This window comes from Lasioglossum baleicum, chromosome 2 (genome assembly GCF_051020765.1).
Source record: "Lasioglossum baleicum chromosome 2, iyLasBale1, whole genome shotgun sequence".
Lineage (NCBI taxonomy): Eukaryota > Metazoa > Arthropoda > Insecta > Hymenoptera > Halictidae > Lasioglossum > Lasioglossum baleicum.
The window spans coordinates 16,563,800-16,589,273 of NC_134930.1; the positions used below are offsets into that span (position 1 = coordinate 16,563,800).

Below are 25,474 nucleotides of genomic sequence, written 5' to 3' on the forward strand. Positions count from 1 at the left end.
CTAAAATAAAGAATTAAATATAAATTTTTATAGAAACATCCATGAATTTATTTTCTTGCACAGATTATTCTTCTTAAACAGATAAGAAAATGGAGAGACAGCTTTGTAAAAATAAGTTTTATTAGAAAATGTATATAAACAAAATTGTACAGTTCGACACAAAAGTAAAACAACGGGAATCCCCGCAAAATATTATCGTCTAGTGGACGACCGTGACCTTGACCTGTCCCGCTTTTTGTGTTTCCGTTTATCCGTGTGGTCTCTCGACTTCCGGTCTCTGGTTTTCTCCCTCTCCTTATCTTTCTTTTTGTGTTTTCTGCTGGACCTCTCCGGCGAACTGTCCTGCTTCTTGTGCTTTTTTGATTTCTTCGATTTTTTTGATTTGTAGGAATCATTGCTGCTCGATCTGCTTCTTTCTCTTCTCCGCCGTTTGCCATGATCGCTGTCGTCCTCGCTCTCCGAATGTCTTTTTTTGCTTTTCGATTTTTTATCGTCCGTTCTACTGATTTTCTCTTTGTCGTGTTTTTTCTTACGCTTCTCCTCAACGATATTATTATCGTCGTCGTTGCTGCTTTTAGAATGCTCGGACGAGCTCGATCGCTTTTTCTTCATCAATTTAGGCTTCTGCTCGGTGGACTGCTTGTCTTTGTACTCTTCATACTTCTTCGCGTCTAAAATTAACACCATAAAATACTAAAGGATAAAATCTCTTATATTTATTATGGTATTAAAGCGATGAGAAGGGACTTCTAAAAGCAGATTTTCGACCAAACATTATGTAAAATTTTCAGATCTCGTACAACATTGAATTTTAAAAAAACATAATTTTAAAAGTCCCTTGATTAAACCCAGATATTGATACTAACTTAGAACTTTAGAGTTCTTCGAGTACTCTGACTTAGTCACAGGCTGCACCATGAATTCGTTCACAGATATAATGTTTCCTCCGAGAGCCAGCTTTATTATAAGCCGTCCTGCATCGTCGTCGAGTCCCTCAATCTGACCATAATTGTTACTCTGCTTGCCAGCTATGATCTTCACGAATGTACCCTTCTCGATCTTTAGCTCCTCTTCCTGTTTCTTAGAGTCTGTACTTTTCTTCTGCAATGCTACTTTGTCTGCGCCCAGCCCCATGCCTTTAGGACGCAGCTCTGGTATCGCAGCAGATATTATTCTGTAACAAAGACATTCTGAAGCTATTATACTATAATATAAATACAAAATATTATAATCCAATATATAAAATATAACTGCGTAAATCAGCGTCGATATGAACTAAGACTCGTACTTTTCGTTTTTACCAATTCCTTTGCCAGGCTGCCATCCCATTCCCCTCAACATCGCCAGTCCGAAAGCGTCAACAGGAATTTTCTCATAGTCCTCTAACGTCGACTGAAAGGAATAATATCCATCGTAATACAATTAATATCTCACTGAAGCATAATTATACAATTGTGTACCTGTGCTTGACCTCGCAGAGACTGTTCCTCTGCCATCGGCAGAGTCAACGCCTGCGTTTGAGTCCCCTGCTTGTCGTCAGACTTTAGATCCGCTATGATCTCCTTCGCAGCCTGTTCTTCCAAGGTAGTAACTTTGTTCTCATTCTCCTCTAACGGTTCCTGTTTTATTTTAACAGTATCCTTTGGCAACGCATTGCCATTGGTCAGTTCTGAAGCGTCTTCCTGTTTGATTTCTATTTTATCTTCCTTAGCTACCTTGGGTTCGAATATATCGGCATCGATTTTATTAACAATTCTATCGTGCCAGGTTCTCGAACCCAACAACGGGATGATCAACGGTTCATCTTTCTTCTCTTCTTCACTATAATAAAGAATTATTTAAATAGTTTCTCATTCGAGGATCTGATGTTTGGTTAGCTTTATAGGTTATGTCGGCCAGGTAAATTTGGAAAAAATGAAACTTACCCTATTACTTTGATAGCCTTTTCGTCGAGACACTCTATATAATCGACTTTCTTCGTTTCTTGAGGAACATTAGTTTTCAGAACGGGCTTTTTAATGGATTTCGCGAATCCAAACGAGATTTTCTTCCCTTCTTCTGCCATTATTCCGTTTCGATCACACGGATATCTCGGTCAGCACGTCCAAAGCATAAATAAATGATCACTTAAGTTATTTACATTGATTTAACACTACATTCCATTCAATCGATTAATAAATTAACTGCAGCATTGTACAATCACTATCATTGCCTCTGAAACTCTGGCTGTGGACGCCATGGACTGCCATGGACGCACTGATTATCAGTGTGTGGACGTGATGCCAGTGTAGCGTGACCCGTTGATCACGCGAACATAGTTACGATAGCGTTACCGCAATATAGGTTCGATTAATGGCGCTGAGAGGGAAATTTGAATATAAAACATAACGTTTAGGTCAAAGCCGCGTATTTCATATACATATATTCTTTATTCGGGCACGATAGCTTAGGCTTAGAATAAGTAGGGAAACAAGAGGTTTCCACAGAGATCCTTGACGAAACCAGATGGGCGAGACTAATCGAGGAATTTGGGTAAAGTCATGTAATTCTTGGAGGAGCTTCTCCAATTTCGCATAAATAGGCAGTCGAAGTCTAGAATCGGTCAAGGACGGGAAGTCGTAAATTCTCAGTCAAGGACCTCTTGGAACTCCCTCGGACCTCTCTTTCGCTCGGTCCCATGACCCTTGTTTTGACGGGCCTTCACCCTCGCGTGTATCCCACTCTCGTGCGCGCGCTATTGAGGCACCTCCACCACCAATCACCATCGAGCAGCAACCGAAGACGAGCCACCCGACGAATCAACGTCCAGCTGGAAGATCCGAATTTTCCTATTGGCTAAGGAAATGGATGCTGGAAGAAGATAAAACTTCAGGACGAGGCAAATACGAGGCAGATAGAATTCTCAGATCATAGAGTCGACAACTAAGTTCAATTAAATAAAGTCTATATTTATTTTTCCTTTACATTACATTGTTCAAAGTTATTTTCTGCAAACCTTCCACGAGCAGAGTGCTTCAGCGCTCCACGGGCATCCGAACCCAGCAAATGCCCTAATCCCACCACACTGCGACGTAACACTACAATGATTTTGTTGTTTAAGAATAGCTTGTTTTTAAATTGTTATTCAAATGAAAAATGTATTTTTGGTGTTGCCATTTTTACCTTCAGCACGGCTAGTACTAGAGTAGGCTGTGCTAACATGTATTATTTTTTAACAGATTGAATTGTTTACACCTGGTATAATTAAATTACTGTAGATGATTGTAAAAAAAAAATGATCTTTAGAAGTAGAACCAGGTGTTTTCTAAACGATTTTTTAAAAAAGAACTAGAAATTACAAGAATTATATATATATATATGTATAAGAAAATAAGAGAAAAGCACTGTGGATACGATTTTTTTTAATGAAAAAAGGAAATTGACACTTTCAGAACAATTTCAAAAATTTTATTTGACTCACAAAGGATTAATGTTGAGGATAAAAAAGGTATTTAAAAGTACAGTTATAAAACTATTAATAATGCTTTTTAAAGTAAATGATTAATGATAAATGATAAATGATTTTTAAAAAATTGAGAATGATTATTCAGTAATTTTTATATTTTTAGAATGGCCTTTATTTTTGATAACATTGATTTCGATTTGTGTGCACAGGTTTTCAAAGAATTTTTTTCTTTTGAACTATGTTGATTCTACTCTACCCTAATTTATGCACCGCAGCGCGTGACTTTACCATTATGCACCGTGCCGTTCGCAATTTATTTAAAATGAGGCTATTTTCAGACTGAGTTCATTATTCCAACTTTGTTGTACTCTAGAAATAGCAATTTGGAAAAATCTTTTGCACATTAAAATATTTTGTAGAACATTTTACTTGGGTAAATACACATAGAATCAACAAATCGACACTAATTGCATACCTGTGCAATCGATTACACAGACAATAGGCAATCAAACAATAGCTGCGACATCGTATACGTACACACACACGCATGTTGGGTTAATGTTCCCCTTTCATTAATTATGCTATACCGTTTTAATTGCATACAAATTCGATAATGTGCTTTTCTGTTGCGGTGTCTCATTAACTGAGACAGTCAATAATTATTTATTGGAACAATTGTACCGAAGCAATTCTCAACGAATTTACACAATTTTACTTCTTTCCTCTGAACCTGTACAATTAACAACCTGAACAAAGTGAATGAATCTGTAAAATTAACAAACCTGAACAAAGTGAATGAATCTGTAAAATTAACAAACCCGAACAAAGTGAATAGGTCTGTAAAATTAACAACCTCTCTCTCTCTCTCTCTCTCTCTCTCTCTCTCACTCTCTCTCTCTGAACAATATGAGCAAATCAGTAAAATAAACAACCTGAAAAAGATGAATAAATCTGCAAAATTAATAACGCGAACAAAATTCCTAAATCTACAAAATTTGGAAAGACAATGAGAAAGTCACGAAAATAATTTTTTTCTCGCATGCTAAAAGATCAGACGACAAAGACAAAACTGCATGGTGTCTGGAATGTTTTTAGAAGTAACTGTAGTGGATGTATTTCCAAGAAGGAGGAAGTCATTCTCTTATCTTTCGGTGCAAGAAGTACAGTTAAAATCGGCGACCAGTTGAGGACAGTAGTCACGGCTTGTGAGTCGAAGTGTTAGCGCGTTTCAGAAGCAATTACAATACTAGCGATGGGACTGAGACTTGCTTAACATCGAATTCCTGAAAATCCAATTTTTCAAAATTGCTAACCAGGCATGACTCTTTTATTCCAGACGATTGATCATAATAAAAAAACTGCTACTCACTTATTTTTTAAGGTTTTGCCACAAAAAAATTCTCACAAGTACCACAATGTACATACTTTCAAAGGACGTATTTGTTGAAAAAATAGGTCCCTCAGATGTTTCCGAAAAATTCCTGAATCTACCATTTTTCCAATTTATTAATCAGAAATTATTTCTTCATTCAGACGACTGTGATAATTTTTTGACGATCTGCGGTCATTTTTTAAGATTTTGCAAGAGAAAAATTCCCACAAGTACCACAATGTATATACTTTCGAAGGACGTGTTTGTTGAAAAAATAGGTACGCCAGATTTTTTTGAAAAAATTCCTGAATCTACCATTTTTCCAATTTATTAACAAGAAATAATTACTTCATTCAGACGACTGTGACGCGGCCATTTTTAAAGATTTTGCAAGAGAAAAATTCCTGCAAGTACCACAATGTATATGTATAATTTTGAAGGACGTATTTGCTGAAAAAATAGGTACGTCAGTAGCGAAGGTTCCGCTTTTTTTCCAGATAGTTAAGCAGGCACGACCCTTAATATCGATTTCGACTTGGTAGTTCTAGTGTTAATGAGCAGGTCGTTGAATTTGTCCCACCACTAGCACGTAGTCGCAGGCCTCCAGGTAGAGGGGTTAGCGTGTTTTAGAGGCGACAACAGCACTGTATGCAGATACGAAGCCAGGGTAAACCGGGAAGCCGTAGTCCGCGGACCATAGTAATCGTAGCAGCTCCGAACAGTCAACGACATTCGGAAGCCGCGGACACTCTGGAATCCAGGTAAACGATTTTTCTCTCAGACATCGGACAGACATTCACTTGAAAGCTCTTCCTCCAGCTGGAACCGCAGTTTCATTGACTGCGTCGATCGTATGTGGGTCATGCGGTCCCTCATCTGCAGTGGGTGATCAAATTAATTCATTTCCAGCAGTTAAATCTTGAAAAATTAATTTTTTAATCGCGCGATGAATAGACTGCGGATATTTATATAAAAGTCTTCCGATTCGTAGAAAAGGGACGTGAAATAAAAATGTATTTCTTCTATTAAAAATTGTGTTTAAAAAACAATGCAACAGCTGAGATTCTTTCGATGCTTTTATAGTGTTTCGTATTCTAGTCAGTGATGCATTAATTCATAAAAATCGCGGTTTAGTGATTAATTGCGTAGTCTACGGCGTTGTAAAATGTGCACTTGTAATTTGCAAATGTTAATACTTCATATAAAAATGATAAGAATTCATTGTAGGAAAAGACTTTAATTTAAAAATTGTTTCAATGGGAAATTGTTAGCTTGTGGTCTGAGTACTTTGATTACCCGCTGCAGAAAACATTTTTCACTTCATTTCAGTTTTCAATTTGCACAAATATTTACAATCTAGCTATACCTTTTCGTTATTATTAGCAATTTGAACCTTTCGGATTTGTTTAGTCATTGTCTAGCTATAATTAAAGACTTGGGTACAGGAACAGAGTAAATCCAATAAAATTAAACAGAGCTTCAGCAAGTACGATGTTATTGCAAAATGGACTTGCCCAGTTTTTGAATCAAGGCCTCAAATTACTGTTGCTTCAATTATATTTGACAAATGACATTCCTTTATTAGAACCAGGTGCCTTCCAATTCTCAAAATCCTGAAACCCAGTTTCATATAACTTCATCGATAAAGTTTCATCTCAAAAAATTCACTATACCATCATCATCAATTTCGTCGTTCATACGGTACCCTACCGGTTATCTTCCATTAGCCAGTCCCATTGCCAAAATCGCATCACCAAAGCAGCAATTACGTCACCGCCGAAATGTAGTGGCGACTTAAAACGGTCCACGGTGTAACTGTAAAACGGTGACCATAATCGCGCGATTCTGATGCTAACGGAGAAGATCCTGTAGCCGATTTGTTCCGCTAAGAAGTTCTATCCTCCGCTTCCGTGTTTTTGTTCTGCGAGGATAAGAACGAACGTAAGAAGAAGCTATCGTTATTGAACACTTTTGCCTCGATACGGACCATCAACTTGTGGAGTAAACGGCGATCAATCGGTGACAATGCTACCGTTTTCTTTTTCTCTAACATCAATGGTATTAATGTGGGATAGATAAACGATTCCATAAACTGTTTTACTGTTTATCAGAAAAGAGCATGACTTCTAGGAATTTTTGTCTGGACTAATTAGAGGGCCTTTTTTAAAACGGGGAGGTTGTTCGAAAGCATATAGTTTGTACTAACTGTAGGAATTTTTTTATTTAAAAATCTCTTTAAAAGTGGCTGAGTGACAGCCATCTTGGAGGAGTCATTTTTAGGAATTTTTTTGAAGAAATTGGGGGAGCTTTTCTAAAAACAAGTACGTTGTTTGGTAGTATATAGGTTGGATTAATTATAGGAATTTACCGCAGAGGATTTCAATAAGAATATTTGCCGAAAATCGACTCGAAATTAGTCAAATAATGTCGATAGCATTGTTGTAGTTGGTAGGAAACGGCTAGCGACCAACGATCGACATTTCGAGGGACAGACCTATTGTCATTGAAAATTTCGCAACCGGAATCGGTATCGACAGAATCATGCGGTGCGCGGGGTGCATTGAACTTATACGCTCTCTCGCGTCGTATCAACAAGTTGGATTCTAGTTCGATGCCACCGTAAATGTAGTCGAGTGAACAATCGCTCGCGACCGGATCTACGTGTTGCCCGGAACTCGGTGTATAATACCGCGGAAACGGCCTGGGAAATTATATTTGTTATGGGGAATCGGACACTGGCCACCATGCCACCCGAGGACGATCTCATCTGACCGCGCGTGGCAACCGGACGGAACGGTCATTACACGTCTGTCGCATAGTGTTCCTTTTTTTCATAGTTCTCCCTGCCTTCATACTTCAGTGAAAGCTTCGGATGGCATTCATCCTCGATACAGTCTGCTAACAATTGCTGCTGCGCGCCACTATTTTTCTCAAAAAACCTACAATGTGTTCCATTTGCCGAAGAGCACGATTTTGCAGAATATTTTCCTGGAAAAATTACGGATCCTTTTTTTGAACGAGCACATTGATTGAAAGTGTATAGATCGTACTAGTTGCGGGAATTTTTTCGTCCTAACATATTTAAAAATGGCGGAATAACAGACTCCCTTCCAGAAGCGTGTTTTCACAATTTTATCTAGGAGATGTTCAGGAATTTTTTTCGAACAATCTAGTGGGTATTTTTTTAAACGATTAGGTTGTTTGAAAGTGTATAGATTTGTACTACTTGCAGGAATTTTTATGTTGCAAAATATCTTAAAATGGTGGAATAACAGACTCCCTTCCAAACGCGTTCCCCCAATTTTATCTAGGGGATGTTTAGGAATTTTTTTGGAAAAATCTAGTGGGTATTTTTTTAAACGATTAGGTTGTTTGAAAGTGTGTATAGATTGTACTAATTGTAGGAATTTTTATATTGCAAAATCTTCAAAACTGACTTAAAATAATTGTTCTTTTGCAACTTTATGATCCTTCTAGTATCACACTGTCCCAAGATATTTTTAGAATAAAGAAAACCTTCTTACGTTTCTTGTTTGGACAATGTTTAGATAAACAATGCGGCTGCTCCTCTTCCAAGTGTACCCGCTACTGTTCTTCCTGACGGGTATCGTCGCATCAGGGATCGGCAAAGCGTGGCAGGTGCTACCATACGCGACTTATGCTTGGAGTCACCCATCCTGGCCACGATCAGACTCCTCCGCGTTCGAAATTCGCAGCGTGAGCGGCGTTGGTCATCGAGATTCTGTAGGAAATGCTCAAACGGATCTTAAACACGACAAGGTTGATCTCGACACCGAGGAAATAGAACCGAACAGTCTCCCGGCGCCTTCTTTGCTCGGTAACAAGCCTCAGGGAAGATTTCAGCGAATCCTGTTGACTGCTGACGATGAACAGAAGAACAGAGATGAGTAAGATATGCATAGAAAATATTTATAGTGAACCACAACGAAAAGAATTCGTTTAGATCTATTTTATCGAGCATCTGTACCAGTGAGACAATTGGTCCAGAAATTGGCAAAATTTTCTTCTTGTCTATAATTATTTCTCTCTGAAATTTTTATTGACACATTCGTGGAATTTTTCTGATTAAAATGAGTCAAGAATTTTTTCAACGCTCCATCACGCGATTTAAATTTTTAAAGAAAAGTATTTGGAGTTTAGGGTCAAAATAAATATTCTATATCCTCTTTTTACCATTTTCGCCCAGAAATCGAGAGGAAACAGACGACTCAGAGATCAACGATAAGATCTTCCAAACGGGGATCATGATGACAGTCCTGCGATCCGATGACGGCCTCGGAGGCATCACTGCCAACGCAGGTGACGGCGTGTCGAGGGTCCGAAGGGATGCTGAGAACGAAACAAAAATGGAGCAGATCGCAACCACGAAAAACGTCCGAGAAGGTCGCATGAGTTCTCCAGAGTCTTGGTCATCGCAATCATTGTCCGTGGAGTTTCCTCATCGAGGCTTGGATCAGATGATCCAGCAGACAGACGAGGATGAAGAGTCGCCGAACTCGAGAAGCTACCAGACTCGCAGAGCTGACTTCGTTACCAGCCATCATAGACGCAGTTATGATCACAGAGACGCTAGAGACATGCCTGTGTCCAGAGGATATGAGGACTACGATTACTATAGGAACATGCCTAGAGATCGGGAATACGATCCTCTGGTTTATCGGAGGAGGTACAGTTATTATTATCCTGATCGCTATCGAATGGAGAGGAACTACTACATGCATGTGCCTCAGGAGAATTCTTATTACTATGACAGGTAAAAAAATACGATTCAATTTATTAAGTTTCGATTAACCCTTTGCAGTTATTTCAACTCGAAAATCAAACATTTCTTCCTACCTAGAATAATTCCATTCTATATCATTGTTTTCATTTTATTAATATGAAATTGATGTAACAGCTCCTCCAATACTTAAACGTTTAGTAATTGATTAGATACCAACATATTTAATAATCTAAACAATATTTTGAATAATGGTACAGCAATTTTTAAGTTGCTCAGGGTTAATATTTGTTACATTATCCAATGAAAATTGTTTAGTCATTCCCGAGTCCCTATTTTTTAGTTATCCCTGAATGGAACGAGTAAATGTAAATGGTACAGTTCAGTGACTTGTGAACGTCTGTGAAGATGAATGAATGGAAAACGAAGTTCGTCTCTATGCTCTATAGCACTCTCGAAATCTAACACAGTGTACCATACTTCATCAGATACAGAGACGAGGACCTGGACCTCTACAGAGGGCCCAGACCAACGCCAAAACCAAAGAGGATCATCTATTACGCGACACTTCCTGAAATAGTCCGCAAACCCGTGGACCTGAGGAACTATCCCAGACCCTACGAAGCTCCGAGGACACCAGGGGCCAGGGACAGGACCTACAAACGCATTCCGGGGAACGTCGATCCGAGTGGTTACCGTTTCAGACGACTCTACGATGCTTACGATTCCTATTTGAAGAGGTCCAGCTTCGACAGACCTTATTCTTATCCTGACGAGGAAGCTAGACGCAAGATGGCGATAGAGAATCTCAGGAATAACGAGCCAATCGATCAGAGCACCGACAGGAAGCTGGCCAACCAAGTGTCCGTCAGGGACGATGGCAAACTGCCCTGGCCGGTGCAGATTGGAACCGAAGTCAGCGTTAAGGATGACGACAGAGTCCCTGGAAGGAAGATCTATGGGGACAGCAATGGCTACGAGAGATTCCAAAGTGCTCAGCTGCAGAAGGCGCCGGATGCTACCGGGTCCAGCGAGCTGCAGAGCGATAATTAAGAAATGGTTGTTTCAGTGGTCCTTTAATCAAAGTAGTTCATTCCGAGGAAGCCTTTTTCTGATAATTTTTCACTTTGATACGCTCTCTTTTTTATTATTACTAGACTGCGGGTTTTATGCGTTTGCGTCGCGTAAAATGAATGAACAAAACAAACTGAAAAGATTAGAGAAATCAAAAAATATTGTTACAGTATTTTTCGACTCCTTAAAATAGTTGAAAGCAAAAATACATTCTTATATCATTCTTATTTTGCATGAAAATCCGCAGTCCAGTAATGTTTATTGTACTATTGTGATCCGCGGAGTTTCCGTCACCTTTCCTAAGCATTTATCGCTGTTTATAACTCATGCGACTTACTCGTGCCCATTTATCGATGATCGTCGTTCGAATTATACATATACTTACCACTTCATAGGAACATAATCGCATTTTTAATACCAAATACATTCTCTTTCAAAATACTTGTTTACTTTCCTCCCAATCAATGAAATTCTCGTCTGTCAGGGTTTAAAGTCGTTTTCTTCACACGAAAAAAGTGTTACAAATAGAAACATCAATACATTCAATACTAAACCATTAATCAAAATACTCGACCGTACACTTGTTCCTTCATATACAAGCGAACAATTTAGAAAAATGTTTATTTAAAAATCTCATTTCAATTGCCCTTCGTAGATCCTCCATTACGATTTCAGTCTTCTCGTTGCTTTCTTCAACAAAAACTTTGATAGATTCTCGGAAAAATTAGACTTCGTCACTATGCGGTTCAGTTCTAATGTCCAGTTGTTAACCTAGTTCGCAAATGAATTTATTGTGGACGTAAGATTGTTGGAAAAATGAATGTACAGGATGTTTATTAATTATCTTTAATAACTGCGATGTTATGAGAATTTTTGGTGTGAACATTTTTTTGTTTTTGATTATATTTTTATAAAATGTTATCGACATATTTGGGACATTTAGATCTAGATTTACAGAAAAGTTTCTCATGCCATCACAGCTACCACAAATAATTAGCTTGCCTGTCACAAGTGTGAAATAATTGAATGATAAATTAGCTAATTTTCAAGAACAATTTACCGAGTTAGGTGTCTTTCCGTTGATGAAGCCAGATAATTCTTCTGGGGTCATGTTGAGAATATCGCACGCGGTTTTCTGAGCCTCTTTTTCACTAGGTTCATCCTCTTTTGGGTTTCTCTGCTTCTCGTAGTCGCTTTGAGAGTCGCAGAGCCTCTTCAAGAAGTCCTGGAATCGTTAAACAAAATCCAAAATAAAAATCCTTCTCCATAAGAGAGAATTTCTTTTTCAATTTCTATGGATAAATATATTTTCGTTTATACCTTTACGCTCTTCAAGTACTCCACGTTCTGACTTTTCGCGGCTGATAATTTCGCTGTCATTGATTTAATAGTCTCCTCATAGTTAGCTCTCATGTTCTCAACCTTCTGTTGCACTGCCTCTTCGAACTTTTTACTAGTTTGCGTTTCTGACTAAAAATGGACATCATTGAACATATTTATCGTAATTCAATAATACTTTATTAATCTTTCGATCACAGTTATTGTTTCACTATTTTCATCTATTACTCAACTGCTACGAATATTTTACTAGTATAATTAGCATTATTGATTAGAGATATAGTTAGTATTATAGCTCTGTTCCTTCGAATCGAATATTTTTATCGTTTGACACTTCTCCTGTTACACAAAATAAACAAGACATTGAAGAAGCTCAAATTAGGTGTGACACCTTTGAACACTTTTTATAAAAATGTCTCATTTTTGTTAAGAGACAAACATTGTTTAACGATATTGATTGAAGTATGTATACCTGTACCTTTTCCATGTCAGCCTTCGATTTCTCGTTATGGGAAAGCAATTTGTCCTTCTCGCTGTTCAAAATGGTGATCTACAGAACAATGCTCATTAACAAAAGAAAATACCCATGAAATATTTAACAATTTTCATTTAGAATATCCACCTTGGCTTTCAATTGGGAATTATTCGACTTCACAGCTGCAATCTCGTTCTCCAAATTTTTGATTTTCGACAGAAGTTGGTTCTTCTCCTTGTTCAAGTCTGCCAACTGGCTTTTGTAGCTGTTCAGCAAGAACCCCTTGTTGGCATTCGTTGATTCCGATCTTATCAACCTAAATGATTCAACTGATTAACTGTTATTCTAGATGACTAACCTACTCTATGCTCGATCGAAGTGTGAACACACTTGCTTCTCAGCTGTGTGATCATTGTGAAGTCCTCGTCCGCTTTCTTCTTCAAGTTCGCCAACTCCCTGCTCCTCTGCATGTCTCTATAATGAACAGCGTTGTTTTTCTCATGGTTCTCCTTGGTGATATTGTTCTGCACCCATTCCCGCGTGTCCTCTATCCTCTTTCGAAGCTCCAGGTTCTCCGAAATCAATTTATTCAAGTTGACCTCGCTCGTGTCCATCTCCTGTTGCAGTTTCTCGAAGCATTTGTGGATCGATTCACATTTCTCCGTTTTGCTCTTCAGGGCTGCCCTCGTCTTCGTCAATTCCCCTTTTAATTTATTCGACTTCATCACTACCGCCCGTAACTGACAAAATTGTTACTAATTAATTCGTAGACCTTCCTTAGCGAATTTCTCGATGACTTTCATGCTTCGAGCGATGCGTTCACCTTTTTGCGCAGCTTGCTGAACAGATTCTCGTGACATCTCAGGCGTTTGCTGCATTTCAGTTGATAGTTGCTCCCCCGTTTTTCGGCCATTCGAGGACCGAAGTTCTCAAGGACAGATGTGCAGATTCGAACGATTCTCTCCTGAAGCATCTCGTTCTCCTTTCGAGCTTCCGACTTCACGTCCTCCAAAGTTCTGTAATATTTTAGCATATTTTAGTTTCAGTTAGGGAAAGGCAAAAACAGCTCTATTTCATTTGTAAAATGCAATGACCTTTTGTACTTCTCTTTCGCTATCGATTTTTTCTTCAGAGCTTCGTCAAGATCCATTTTCGTACGACTGAGTTTCTGCTCGAGTTCCGAAATCATCGACGCGTACCGCTTCCTAGAAGTTAGCCCCCCACTTGTTGAATTTAATAATTTCAACAGTTGCGCTGAGCTGTGCTAAGTTTTTGCCATATTGTGCTCGAATATTAAAACCAGAATATAAAAAATAAGATGAAAAATTAAAAAAATGGTCTTTTGAGTAGCTCAAATTTAGCATAACTTACTTCAACTGTTGAAAGAATTTTTGTTTAACCTGTAGTGCTCACTTAAATTTACAAAGTTTGAGAGTCCAAAGCGAAACTCTTGCTTCACAGGCTAGCCTGTCTCTTCCAGAGATTGGCTCGAGTACAGCTTGACAAAGTAAGAGAATAGCAAAAAATAAACGTGCAATAAAAAAATTAAATACAGTAATTTTTATCCTACCTTCTTAAACGTAGTACCAATGGATTGCTGAGACTCTTCCGATTAAAACGAGTCCAAACACGATGTAGATCGGACTAGTTTTATAGACTTGATGTAAATGACATAAATAAAACATACGTATGATCGCTATAACGAAGTTTGTAAAAGTAAACCGATGTATGTCGTGTTTGGACTCGTTTTAATCGGAAGAATCTCAGCAATCCATTGGCACTGCCTTTGAAAAATTAGGATAAAAATTATTGAAGTGGTGGGGGAAGTCCTCTACTTGCTCGTCGTTTTCGTTCGATACTTCGGTTGATATTTGGAAGTAACAGATTCAGTGAAATTTAAGCGAGCACTACCGTATCAGGCTTCGAGGAACGTACGTCCAGCAACGTTCGCGAAATTCCGCGATCGTAGGAATGATTGTAAAATTTCTCCGTCGCGTTTGACACAGGAGAAATGTCTACAATTCCCGCACGAAATCGCCGGCCAGCATATTACGATTTACGTGTTGGAATTTCATCGGATACTTTTATGAATTCCATTTTATCATCGAGCGGCGTGCAACGTGCAACGTGCAATCGTCCACGGAGAAATTCGATGAATCCGGCTGCAATCATTTCGGCCGCCTCGAATTTTCGCCGACAGCCGAAAAAATCGGCAGCTTTTTTTCGATTAAAATAAAACAAAAAAGAACGGAGAAAAAAGGGAATTTTTTCGGCTGTTTTCCATTGGTCGAACAACTCACTCGATCTCCTTGCTCGACGATGCTTCCACCTTTGTCCGTCGCTCGCTGTGCTGATTCGATTCGATCGGTCGATATCGCGTGCCGGGAAAACAACGGAAAAACATTTACGTTAACTGTACTCCATTATCCGTCGAATAGCGTTTTCGGAAGATGAACGGGCTCTTTGATTAACCCCGCATTGCTCATGCGAGAAATATTTAACACTAAAACTAAACCACTGTCGGTCAAAATGACCAAATTTTTCTTTTTATCATTCTTACAATTATATAGATAAAAAAATATGGAGACTAATTGTAAGATAAATAAAATTGTATAGAGTTGCAATGAATACAATCTTGTCATTTCAGTGTTAAGGGAGTTTTCTGGTTTTTAATTATCAAAAGTTCAAGATTTTCAATGTTTCCGGAATGAAAAGAGAGGAAGAAAAATTTGTAAATATAAAATTTATTGTCCGCATACCTCGGTGGCCCTATTGACAGCAGATAGGGCTTCCGCTATCAGCCATTGAGGTGCTGGATCTTCGTCGACGCTCCAAATTGTCGAAGACCTTTTTTGCTTCAAATAAATGCCTCTCGGAGACGACAGGTTTATAGTTGCAGCCGCTTCAATGATTTGTGAAGTTTTTGGCTCGATGACTGTTGACAAGGTTTGCGTGTAAGTTGTTTTCGTTCCGGTGTCGATTTTCTGTCCTACGGAAAAAGCTGTGCATTTCAATGGGGAGTTGTACTAGCATTATTAATTACTTAGACTGTTAATTGTATGCATTTATATATTATATATTATAACAAAAATGAGTGATTTAAATTTAAGGCAGTAGAAAAGTTTAAAAAAAGAACTCCACTATATTATCTCCAGTCTACTAAAATTATTAAAAGAAGGAAATTTTTATTTTGCTCCTATCCCTTATAATCAAAGAAAATTATTTTTATCTTGCATAAATATCCGCAGTTTGTGTGATACAATTTTTTAACTCCTAAACATTATTAATCTTTATGATAAAATTTGAGGAAAGATTTTTTTCTCTTATTAAGCTCCGATTATATTAAAAATGATTTTTTTTTTAAATTTTTGCATAAAATCCGCGCATTAAATATAATGCAGTATACTTCGGTAACGTTACCGAACGAGTAACATGATCATTCTGAGCGCTGCTGCTACCTGGTGCAATTATTCGTTTCTACTTTATGCTTCTCGTTTGCTGCGTTGATAAGCAAGCAATCTCTCAGATCGATATTATACGAGAATGAAATTCCAAAAATGGTTTGACACAATTTTGCAAATTGTCAAGATTAATATTGACTAAGAAAAAAATCTTTATGCCTTCATGCCTTCTGCAAATATATAAATACGAACAAAACAGTACTTCTCTTTCATTTTTACTAGAAGTTCGCTTCGAAATTCCTTCCAAATTCAACCAAAATTAATTCTATAATTAATTCCCTTAATTCCGGGGGTTTACGACTTGGTAAATCGACAGAAGGTTTCGCGACAGCAAAAATCGCCTAGATCGTCGGCGGCGTGCAAAATAAACGGAGCGTTCGCGACACAATGGAACGATTAGCCCGAGAGAATGTTATTCGCAGCAGCTGGGGTGCGGGAAACGAGGAAAAAATTCGTTAGCAACGTCCGGTCCGTTTCATAATGGAATTCGCTGGTCGGCCAGTGTGGGATACACAGCATATACCTAGCGGAGGTTAAAGAGGACGACAATCGGGGACATATGGAGGATCGTTGCAGAACTACGCGTTAGGGTACACATGTAACGCCTTCAAATTACAGACTGGCCAACCTCCATCCATCACAACTGGGGCCCCATGGGACTCACGGTCCCTGAAAGCACCGCCCCAACGTTTAAGTCGTTAGCAATTTCCTGCACGGGACTATTTTCGGGCCCAAATTCCATATGGCCCGATAATACCCGATAATACGACCATGGGAGATTGGAGAAAGGATCTTCGCCTCATCCCATAAAATGGTACGCATCCATCGGATTATGGGATCAGTCGAGAAAATAATTTCTACATCCGTACATCCCCGTTGCTTTCGATTCTACAAAAGAATTGTTTAATCCGTTCGGCGATAGGAAATTTACACTTGTCGATTGCATAATTAAACCCCCATTCTACATAGCCGAAGTAATTTAATTAATGAAACCGAAACACACACAATTTCGATTCGTTTCTCCAGTGTCAGGCCTCGATGACAGTAAATTAATTGGCGACTATAAAATAATTTGAAGTCCTCGTTTCAATTAGATAGTTTTCAAAAATACTGCTATTCTAAACCAGTCGTGTGTGCTACGCCGAAAGTCCGGCTAAATGTATTAATTAAAACCTCTCGAGGTTTCGGGAACGAAATTTTCCATCGGTCCTTCGTCTGTCGCTTGTCCACCAATTATTTCGTAGCTGATCAATTCAACTTAAAATGATGGAGCGAACCAATTTATTGGAACGCGATTTCAAGAAGAAACACAATGTCAATTATTTTCTGTTCTTTGCAATAAAGTCAGACAACTTTTATTTCGTAAATTGTAATAAATTTCAAGGTATAAATTGCTATTCTTAAATTAACCTTGTTGCTATTTTAAACGTGACTGGTTAGAAATAGTGTATAATAATTGAAACATCTTCAAATGTTTCTACCATTTGGCTCAACTGATTTGTGACGTGGAATTCTTATTAATGACCACACCAGTCAATTGTCGCTGGACCAGCCTGGTATTAATATTGTCTTAACAGCTGATTTGAAGTCGGTACAGCCAATTATCGGCGAATCGTTAGAGCGGAAATTTCGCAAAATAACGAGCGAGGGAAAATTAAACGAAAGCCACGTTCGTGTTCGTAGGGCATCACGGGGAAGGTTAACGAACGCAATGAGATCGGCATCGTATGTGCACGCGTGTACATACTGTATACATCGAGGTTGGGGGGCCTGGCCAATAAAACGATCACGTTCAATAAAGTATCGCCGATTATACGGAGCAGGTTGCGGGTCGAACGGCAAATGAAATTTGTTTGTCAATTAAATGGCGATGCCGAGGCGAGTTTTCCCTATACTTTGCCCGTCGGTACACTAATTAATTTCCACGCTCGGGTTCACTTTATTTACGCGCGACAGGACTCAAAATTACTGCCGGAGAGCCGGTAAATAAAGCCAAAAACAGCGTGCCCTCGTATCGAGTCCGGGGCATCCGATGGGAGGCATTGTGTAAAAAACGTTTATATTTTTCTTTAATGATCCTCCGGAAGCAATGCTCTTCCATTTTCACCGAGATTATTGTGCCGTTCAATATAAGAGGACCTACCCGTCCTAGAGAGAGACAGAGTAACGAGCTTTTAATTCATATCCACAATATTTATTAACTCGGTCTTGATTTTAATTAGACGAATTCCAATTTCTTTTTGGGGCAGGATAGATAATTATTTTCTCCTTTTTAGTAGACTGTTTCAAGTCTCTAGATCAGGCATGTCAATCGACGCGGCCCGTCGACAAGTACTATGCGGCCCGACCAAAAACTTCGAAACTATTGCTGATAATTTACAACTGGAATTAATCGTAATAGAGCGTGATTCCGTATTGAACTATTTTCAACACTATTTTCGACGTTAAAAAATAATAAAACTGAGGAAAGGTCAAGATTAACAGACCAGCTTGTGCAATCAATTTCAAAAATAATTACAGCTCGACAAATTCAACCGAATTTTGAAAATTTGGTTACTGAAAACCGTTGCCAAGTTTCTTCGAAATAAAAAAATTTAATAGTTTTATTCAAATAAAGTAAACTTCTAAAAAACAACTTTATTTTTGTAATATTGTTGCGTTTGCACCATGTTATTTTGTATGTGTAACTGCAATGTTAATAAAACAAATGTGTTTCTTCTTTATTTCGAGTCTGCATTTTTTATTGCGGCCCTCGAATTAATTTATAATACTTAATGAGGCCCTTGGTGATAAATGAGTTCGACATGCCTGCTCTAGATCATCGGGAAGTTCAAAATCAATTGTAAAATTTGTACCGAACAGACAAACAGACAGACAAGAAAGCGAGTTAATAAAAACGTGGTAAAAAGCGTCGTATTCCCCAAAATAAATTCACAAAGTCTCATTAATTACCAGCAGGCCACACCAGGTCTCTCCGCAGTCACAACAAAAATCCTTCCGAAAGCAATCAAGGTTGCAATCACAATAAAACTTCTGGCTCGCATTGTTCACGTAGCTCGATGATCCAAACCGTATAGTAGGATCTCTGAAATCGATTCGCGTCGCCCGGCTCGAATGGGACCCCGGCGTTCTCCCCTCCACTCGGTTACTATGGAATTATTGTAGATAATATGTGGATAGTTAGTGCGCGATTAGTCTGTCCAACGGATTATATTCCTCCCCTTTTCATTCCCGTGGTGCCCCGGGGGCCAGCACCGCCGTGATAAATGACCGAATCCTTTAGTGTTTTTTACCCGCGGACCGCTTAGCTGATTCGTTCCCGTTCCCTCCCGTACCCTGCTCGTAGCCCCCCATAGCGTCATGGTGTCCCGGAACCGTGGTTTCGCTGGCCGAAGGTCGCCGGCACAATTTCGCCGTAAATCACTGCAAATCGTTGACGTAAACGGCAAGGGTAATTAGATACACTTACCCGCGATAAGCCGCGTTCCTTCGACGTTCACGGCCGCCCTTCGATCTTCCAATGGGCCCCCCTCGGTCTTCTGTAACAATAGTTCCTTCACTTTATTATTAATCTATTCGGTCGATTTGATTCATTCGATTAACGTAGAAATTATCTTAAAGTGGTCTCCGGATTTTTCAATCGGTCACGACAATAGCAATTTCAATCGTGAACAAACAACTCACCCTCGCAGCAACGTGATCTAATTATTCTGTTTCGAATTCTATTTCTTTACGAAAGATTATTTTCAAGGTACAGTAGCTTTTTTCAGCTAGATAAAATTGCATTAATTTCTTTAAAATAGTTTGGTAGAATATTCTCACAATTTCAAAAAGATTGCTTCGGTACATTCTTTAAAATAAATACGCAAACGTTAATTATTCCTCAGCACAGTTTGGTTGAACACATTGATTACAAAAGAGTCATATTCTTGAATTTCTACATTTAATTAGGAATTTCAGTTCGGTTACTCCTTCACGAAATATTATATTTGTGATGGTTTCATGCTCGGTCAACAAAATATTAACTGACCCTATGCAACTCCATCACGCAACCCCGGTTATCATAATTATCATTATTATCGTACGAAGCACGAAAACTTTCGTAGACAACGAGTACACGTCCTACGGATCTTATTTGCATAATTCTAGACAGGTATGTTCAACCATGAACACTATTTCTGATCGTAATCAAAATATTACTGTTCCTGCGATTAGAACACTCGAGCATGGTCGTTTTCTGGTCATGTGTAACAGATGCTAACAAAATTTCGGAGCAACTGCTTGTAGAAGCAGCTCAACCCTAATACAGGGAACATAAAATAATCCCTGTACTGCCTTCCCAGAGATGATCATTATTAGACTCCGGATGTTTACGCAAAATAAAAAGTTCATGCATCAATATAAATTCATATTCTTCATTAATAATTTGAATGCGGTGAAAAAAATATATTCATACTCTTAAAGTCTTTTAATGTTTTCACTGTTTTACATTGCACTTGCTCATTTTTGTTATTAATGCATAAAATCCGGAGCGTAATCATGAAACATTTGAACCAACAAATAAAGCATTGAATAAAGTACTAGTCCAATCTACCCTCTATCATGTTTCAGCAATTTCTTGGTCGCGACGTCGTTAATCCATTGCTTGTACAGCATCCGGGGGTGGTTTGCGAGGTATGAGGGGTTTTTGACGCAGACTTGCAACCGGCGTCGCCTAATTTCGAGGCTCACCGTTGTTTATTGTCGAATCCTTTTAGCCGGGAATTGCTCGTAAGAAGTTCCATCGGAGAAGCCGGGCGAAGGAAAAACCAGGGTGGGGGAGGGGGTGGAAGAGATTCCGTCATTAACGCGACCGAGACCATCCCACCCACCCCCGTCGTCTATAACGACGAGGCTCGTATTTCGTTCACTTAAGAATCCGCCGGGATCGTTACCGTTTTAATGCGTGGACTCTCCCCTCGGAATCGGTGGCACTCGTTGCTACACGGGTTCGCTCTTTTTTTCTTCGGCCGAATTCATATTTTCATTTCGGCGCGTTAATGAACGCCGACGCGCCTTAAAAGTCCCGCGTAAACCAAAATATCGCATTAAGATGTACGTTCTCTTTAGCCGGTACCTCGCCGACCATAAAGAAACCGAGATTCTGCTTCGTTAGTGGTGCGACGACATCGTTCTCTACTTATTTCAGATTTTTATTGAATTTGTGGAACGGTAAGGGGAGCTTTGGGCAGCTGTTTCGGAAATACGAAGATTTACAGTATCGTGTACAGATGTGCACTGTACTGTATTTTTTGAAAGAAACTTGTGTATCTTCGATTATTTCTTTATGAAACTTTCACTGACATATTCGCGATATTTTTCTGATTAGAACTTGCCCAAACACGGTGCAGTTTGCATCATGTTTACGCGTTTAATCCGCGATATAGTAGAACCTCGACTATCCGAACGGACTAACCTAACCTAACAATGTTTTGTCACGATCAAATTGTGCTTCGAATTATGTCGTGTTTGGGCTCGTTTTAACCAGAAACAAGTGATAAATATGTTGGTAACAGTTTCATCCACAATTACAACTTCATTCAGTTAAAATGATTTATGTCGAAACAATGTGTTCTGACTCTTTATTTTGTCATTCACGATGATCTAAGGATCCTTTTCTTCAACTACCCTTAATTTTTTTCAGAAATATCGCTGTGAGGAAGCTGTCAAATCTCGTCTTCCAGAAACGACAGCCCTTCAAGCTCGAGACGAGAAGAAGGGAACCACACATTCAGGTGAGTGGACAGTAAAATTCGTTTTCCCCCCGGGACCCTGAATTGTATTTTCCAGCGGCAACGTTCTGAATAAGCGTGTATGTATTTCATCGGGAAGTGGTCAGAGCCAGAGATCCCGATTACGGGAGCGGCTTTCAGCGTCGGCCAAGCAAACCGAGCTCTAGAAATTCCGTTTCGAAGTGGACGTTCGTTCCGCTCTTGTGCGCGATTCGCTGGCCTAGGTCACCTCATATTTATAATAGATGTGCCTCGGTGAATACCGCAGGCCTCGAACGAATATAACGTTACGAAATGGCAAAACCAGCCGGCGGGGATTTCGCGAGAGAATGGGATAGAACGAGAGAGAATGATAGAGGTACGGCTCGTTAAAGACACGCCCGTGGAAAATACGGGGCCGGTCCAGAGCCCGCTTGACATTAAAATCGCATTTGCCGCTTTTCCGCGGAATCCGCGAGCGGTTTAATCCATCGATTACTCCGGACGATGTTACTCGCGATGCACGAACAACATTAAATTGTAATTTAACCAACGACAACGGCGCGGCGGCGGCGGCGGCGGCGGCGGCGGTGCTGCGCTTCTCCTAACGATAAGTGACTCCATCGCGACTCGGAACGATCACGAGACCGATTCCGCGTTCGTATCCGTTTCGCGTGAGGTCCCGTAATTCGAGACGCGATTCGACTCGCGGATTCGTTCCTTTCGTGTACGTGTATCCTTGTATTCCGCTTGTACGCGTCAGAAAAATCGCAAGATTGAATTCACCCGGATTGCTCGCAGCGTTTATAACAGCGCGCGATCTCCTGGACAATTTCATTCAATTAGTTTCACAAGGCCATTTTTGGAGATCTACAATGTTTTTTAACACGTTTGCACAGTCCGAGAAATTTTTACGCTACCAACACGATAATATAAATGTGCTCAATGAAAAACTTCGATACAAAATCGGCAATTTCGTGCTTCCGGATTTTTTGAAAAGTCGACCTCGCAACCAACAATTCTGAAAAAATTCACGGTCGTGTGTGCTACTGGGTAGGATGTTCACGAATTTTTCCGTGACTTTTTGTTGAGCAGAACCAAAAGAAATACAGCACAGTTCACTAAAATCGGGTGCCGAGTTGAAACTCGTCGCGGAGAGTTTTCTGTAGGAGCAAAATTGCAAAATAATTCTGGTTTAAGGTCGAAGGTGTATGCTCAGGGAGACGATAGTCTCTACTTTCCACGATCTTCGCTCGAAAAAACTATGTTCTCGCTGCGTGGAGGTTTCGTCGAGCCGATTAATCATCCGTCTGAGGGGCAGGAGTCGATCGAGTCGCAGGATCGAGCGTTAATTCCCGTTCCGAAATCTGGCGTCAGCGGTTTTTGCGCGTCGCGTACTCCTCCCGCCGCCAATAACACTCTGATCAGAAGCGACGCTCGCAAGGGAGGAAAACGCCACGGCGAGCGCATATCGGTTCCCTCGTTTCATCGGGGCTCTCCAACGAGAGTACACCTATAATTTGTAACGTGGCTCGGGCACCGGACTAATGGAAAAATGCGTTCCGGCCAATTTTACGCGCAGCCGTCAGGCAGGTTATTGGCCGACGCGAGACGAACAGGTAGGCAGTGAAACGAGAGGAGCAAGGGAGGACAGACGAAACCTGAGGAGAGGTCCAGGGGGACGTCCCACAATGTTGCGAATCTAGTGTCTAGGTACGTTCGTAATTTCCTGGTGAGTAGCTAGCAGGTTAGCTCCATCTTTTATGTTCCTTTGTACCTTCAACCCTTCGTTGAATCATGTCCAATATTGTAGCCAACAAATCCCCGCTGTTGTAAGTGTTTTGTTCGAGATGTGCTGTAAGAGAGTATTTAATCAAAAATAAATTTGCGTATGAAATTTGACAACCTTCACAAGGTCACTGCAATGCCAAACAATCATCATAATCTTCTCTGTGCCGTCAACCCTTCGTTGAATCATGTTCAATATTGTAGCCCACAAATCCCAGTTGATTTAAGTGTTTTGTTCGAGATGTGCTCTAGGAGAGTATTTAATCAAAAATAAATTTACGTATGAAATTTGACAACCTTCACAAAGAATCCCAAAGTCGCTGCAATGTCAAACAATTATCATGTACTCTTCTCTGCGCCTTGCAATTTTTGTCGGAAACATTGCATCGTGCCACTTATATTTTTTAAGATTTGTAATTTTGTGTGCGGCGAGAACAAACAAGTGAATTCCAGCTCGCCGTGCGACGCGGACGGTTAAAACACAGAGAGCGTGCACATACATCCTGTTCCCGTTTCGCTGGACGTCTCTTCGACAAATAAATGTTATCCGATATAGCGCGCAGGGGTGCCTCTGTTCCACGATCCCGCCGACAGATTTTCATTTACGAATCGCGGTCCGTGGAACGGGATTTAAAACCGACACGGTATCGCTGTATCAGCGAACGGGGGTGGTCGACGAGGAGAACGACGGGGGAGGGGCGGGGGTGGTGGACGGTCGTTGAACCGTTCACGGTGTTCATTTCAATTCGCCTCTAATTGAACGCTGTTCAATATTGACGAGTTAAATAATTGTCTTTGGAAAACTGAGCCCGGCCGCGTAACCGTTAATCATCCCTCCTCGGGCTGCTGGTCCCGTCGTTTTGCACGCGATCACGGAATAATTCGCGACTCTACGCGCGATAGCAAGTCTCGCCGAAATCCTCGCCAAAAGGTGGGCATTTCGTCCGCGTCCGAAACATTTATGCATCGCGTTTCATTTAGGGAAACAAATGTCAATTGACAAAAATCTAAAAAAAGTAAAAAATGCTGATTTCCCATCGAAGTTCCAGGGCGACATCGTTTGTATTTTTACAGTATCAGTGTATAGGTACAAGTATTGTTTATGAATTTTTTCAGATTTTCTGGAGAGGTGCGTCGTGGTCAAAAAATATAGAAACTGCGTTTCTCTATAGCAGAGTAGGGCAATAATCAACTAATATTTAGAAATGACTGATAGTCTTTTTGAATGTTAGTCATAGCAAAATAGTCATTGGTCCAAACATTTTGATTAGTTAGTGATAACTAGACTGCGGATTTTATGCATTTATGATAAAAATGGGCACGTACAATCTAAAGCAGTGGACATGTTAAAGATATTTAAGGTCATCAATGTATTAGTTTCAGCTTGATAGGATAATTAAAAGAAAAATAGAGTTTTTATTTGGCTTCTGTGTTCTACAATCAATGCGAACATTTTTTATTTTGCATAAAGATCCGCAGTCTAGTTATCACTAACTAATCAAAAAGTTTTGACTAATGACTACTTTGCTATGGTTAACATTCAAAAAGACCATTAGTCATTCTTAAATATTAGTTGATTATTGCCCTACTCTGCTGTATAGTAATGTAAAATTGAAGTTTCTACATTTTGAATACAGATTTTTTCATACTTATAGTATATTACTAGGAGTATGAAATAACCAATACGAAACGAAGTAATTTTCATCTAGCAATATTTATTACGAACGGTTGCAGTGACTTGTTTTCAGGTCCCATTGATAATTGTGTTTAAATAAAACCGAATTTCCGATTCGACAGCAACACGTAACGAGCAGCCGTTTTCAACGGCGGATAGCCAGACATTTTCGCGATATTTTCTCGGGGCTCGAGCGACGTCTCTCGTCCAGCAATGAGACAGCGTTAAACGCGCCGGGTTTTTACTAATTACCATCACAACAAATTACCAGGCGGGACGACAATCACTGGAATACACGGTGCACACGATGATACGTGACGCGCATTATTTGCGTGTTGTCGCGGCCCTCGCGTTC

At 39.7% G+C, this 25,474-nt stretch overlaps 3 protein-coding genes across 6 annotated transcripts in view; 1 reads left to right on the top strand and 2 right to left on the bottom strand.

Moving 5' to 3' along the window:
- Positions 1-102: 102 nt before the first annotated feature.
- LOC143221700 (G-patch domain and KOW motifs-containing protein-like) lies at positions 103-2,275 on the bottom strand. 2 transcript variants are annotated; one of them, XM_076447150.1, is made up of 5 exons: positions 1,926-2,275; positions 1,461-1,821; positions 1,289-1,392; positions 867-1,174; positions 103-671 (listed from the first exon to the last, which is right to left on the bottom strand). In XM_076447150.1, the coding sequence occupies exons 1-5, from the start codon at positions 2,063-2,065 to the stop codon at positions 193-195; spliced, it is 1,392 nt and encodes a 463-aa protein (XP_076303265.1). In that variant the 5' UTR covers positions 2,066-2,275; the 3' UTR covers positions 103-192. The 2 variants fall into 2 exon arrangements, with proteins under 2 accessions (XP_076303265.1, XP_076303266.1); XM_076447151.1 differs by having other exon boundaries at positions 508-693.
- A 3,146-nt stretch (positions 2,276-5,421) lies between these two features.
- Positions 5,422-11,073, top strand: LOC143221699 (uncharacterized). Of its 3 annotated transcripts, none has more exons than XM_076447147.1 (4): positions 5,422-5,578; positions 8,366-8,725; positions 9,025-9,591; positions 10,047-11,073. In XM_076447147.1, exons 2-4 carry the CDS (start codon positions 8,373-8,375, stop codon positions 10,609-10,611), a joined length of 1,485 nt encoding a protein of 494 aa, XP_076303262.1. In that variant the 5' UTR covers positions 5,422-5,578; positions 8,366-8,372; the 3' UTR covers positions 10,612-11,073. The 3 variants fall into 3 exon arrangements, with proteins under 3 accessions (XP_076303262.1, XP_076303264.1, XP_076303263.1); XM_076447149.1 differs by having other exon boundaries at positions 9,025-9,504; XM_076447148.1 differs by lacking the exon at positions 5,422-5,578 and adding an exon at positions 7,625-7,989.
- Positions 6,092-25,474, bottom strand: part of LOC143221698 (uncharacterized) — a 261,806-nt gene continuing 242,423 nt past the window's right edge. Inside the window, exons 5-15 of the mRNA XM_076447146.1 lie at positions 19,376-19,445; positions 15,205-15,434; positions 14,746-14,795; positions 13,540-13,650; positions 13,269-13,461; positions 12,836-13,185; positions 12,593-12,761; positions 12,449-12,520; positions 11,953-12,102; positions 11,693-11,857; positions 6,092-11,403 (exon numbers count right to left, since the gene is read on the bottom strand). Of these exons, the coding sequence (XP_076303261.1) occupies positions 11,296-11,403; positions 11,693-11,857; positions 11,953-12,102; positions 12,449-12,520; positions 12,593-12,761; positions 12,836-13,185; positions 13,269-13,461; positions 13,540-13,650; positions 14,746-14,795; positions 15,205-15,434; positions 19,376-19,445 (1,668 nt within the window). The 3' untranslated portion in view covers positions 6,092-11,295. The remainder of the gene's footprint in view (positions 11,404-11,692; positions 11,858-11,952; positions 12,103-12,448; positions 12,521-12,592; positions 12,762-12,835; positions 13,186-13,268; positions 13,462-13,539; positions 13,651-14,745; positions 14,796-15,204; positions 15,435-19,375; positions 19,446-25,474) is intronic.

What these genes read in the sequence shown, in the direction of transcription:
- LOC143221700 (XM_076447150.1), bottom strand. Translation starts at nt 2,065, where the DNA reads ATGGCAGAAGAAGGGAAGAAAATCTCGTTTGGATTCGCGAAATCCATT. An exon ending in AAGGCTATCAAAGTAATAGG is followed by an intron (nt 1,822 to 1,925) that starts GTAAGTTTCATT and finishes TCTTTATTATAG; the next exon opens with TGAAGAAGAGAAGAAAGATG. An exon ending in GGAATTGGTAAAAACGAAAA is followed by an intron (nt 1,175 to 1,288) that starts GTACGAGTCTTA and finishes TCTTTGTTACAG; the next exon opens with AATAATATCTGCTGCGATAC.
- LOC143221699 (XM_076447147.1), top strand. Translation starts at nt 8,373, where the DNA reads ATGCGGCTGCTCCTCTTCCAAGTGTACCCGCTACTGTTCTTCCTGACG. An exon ending in GAACAGAAGAACAGAGATGA is followed by an intron (nt 8,726 to 9,024) that starts GTAAGATATGCA and finishes ATTTTCGCCCAG; the next exon opens with AAATCGAGAGGAAACAGACG. An exon ending in AATTCTTATTACTATGACAG is followed by an intron (nt 9,592 to 10,046) that starts GTAAAAAAATAC and finishes ATACTTCATCAG; the next exon opens with ATACAGAGACGAGGACCTGG.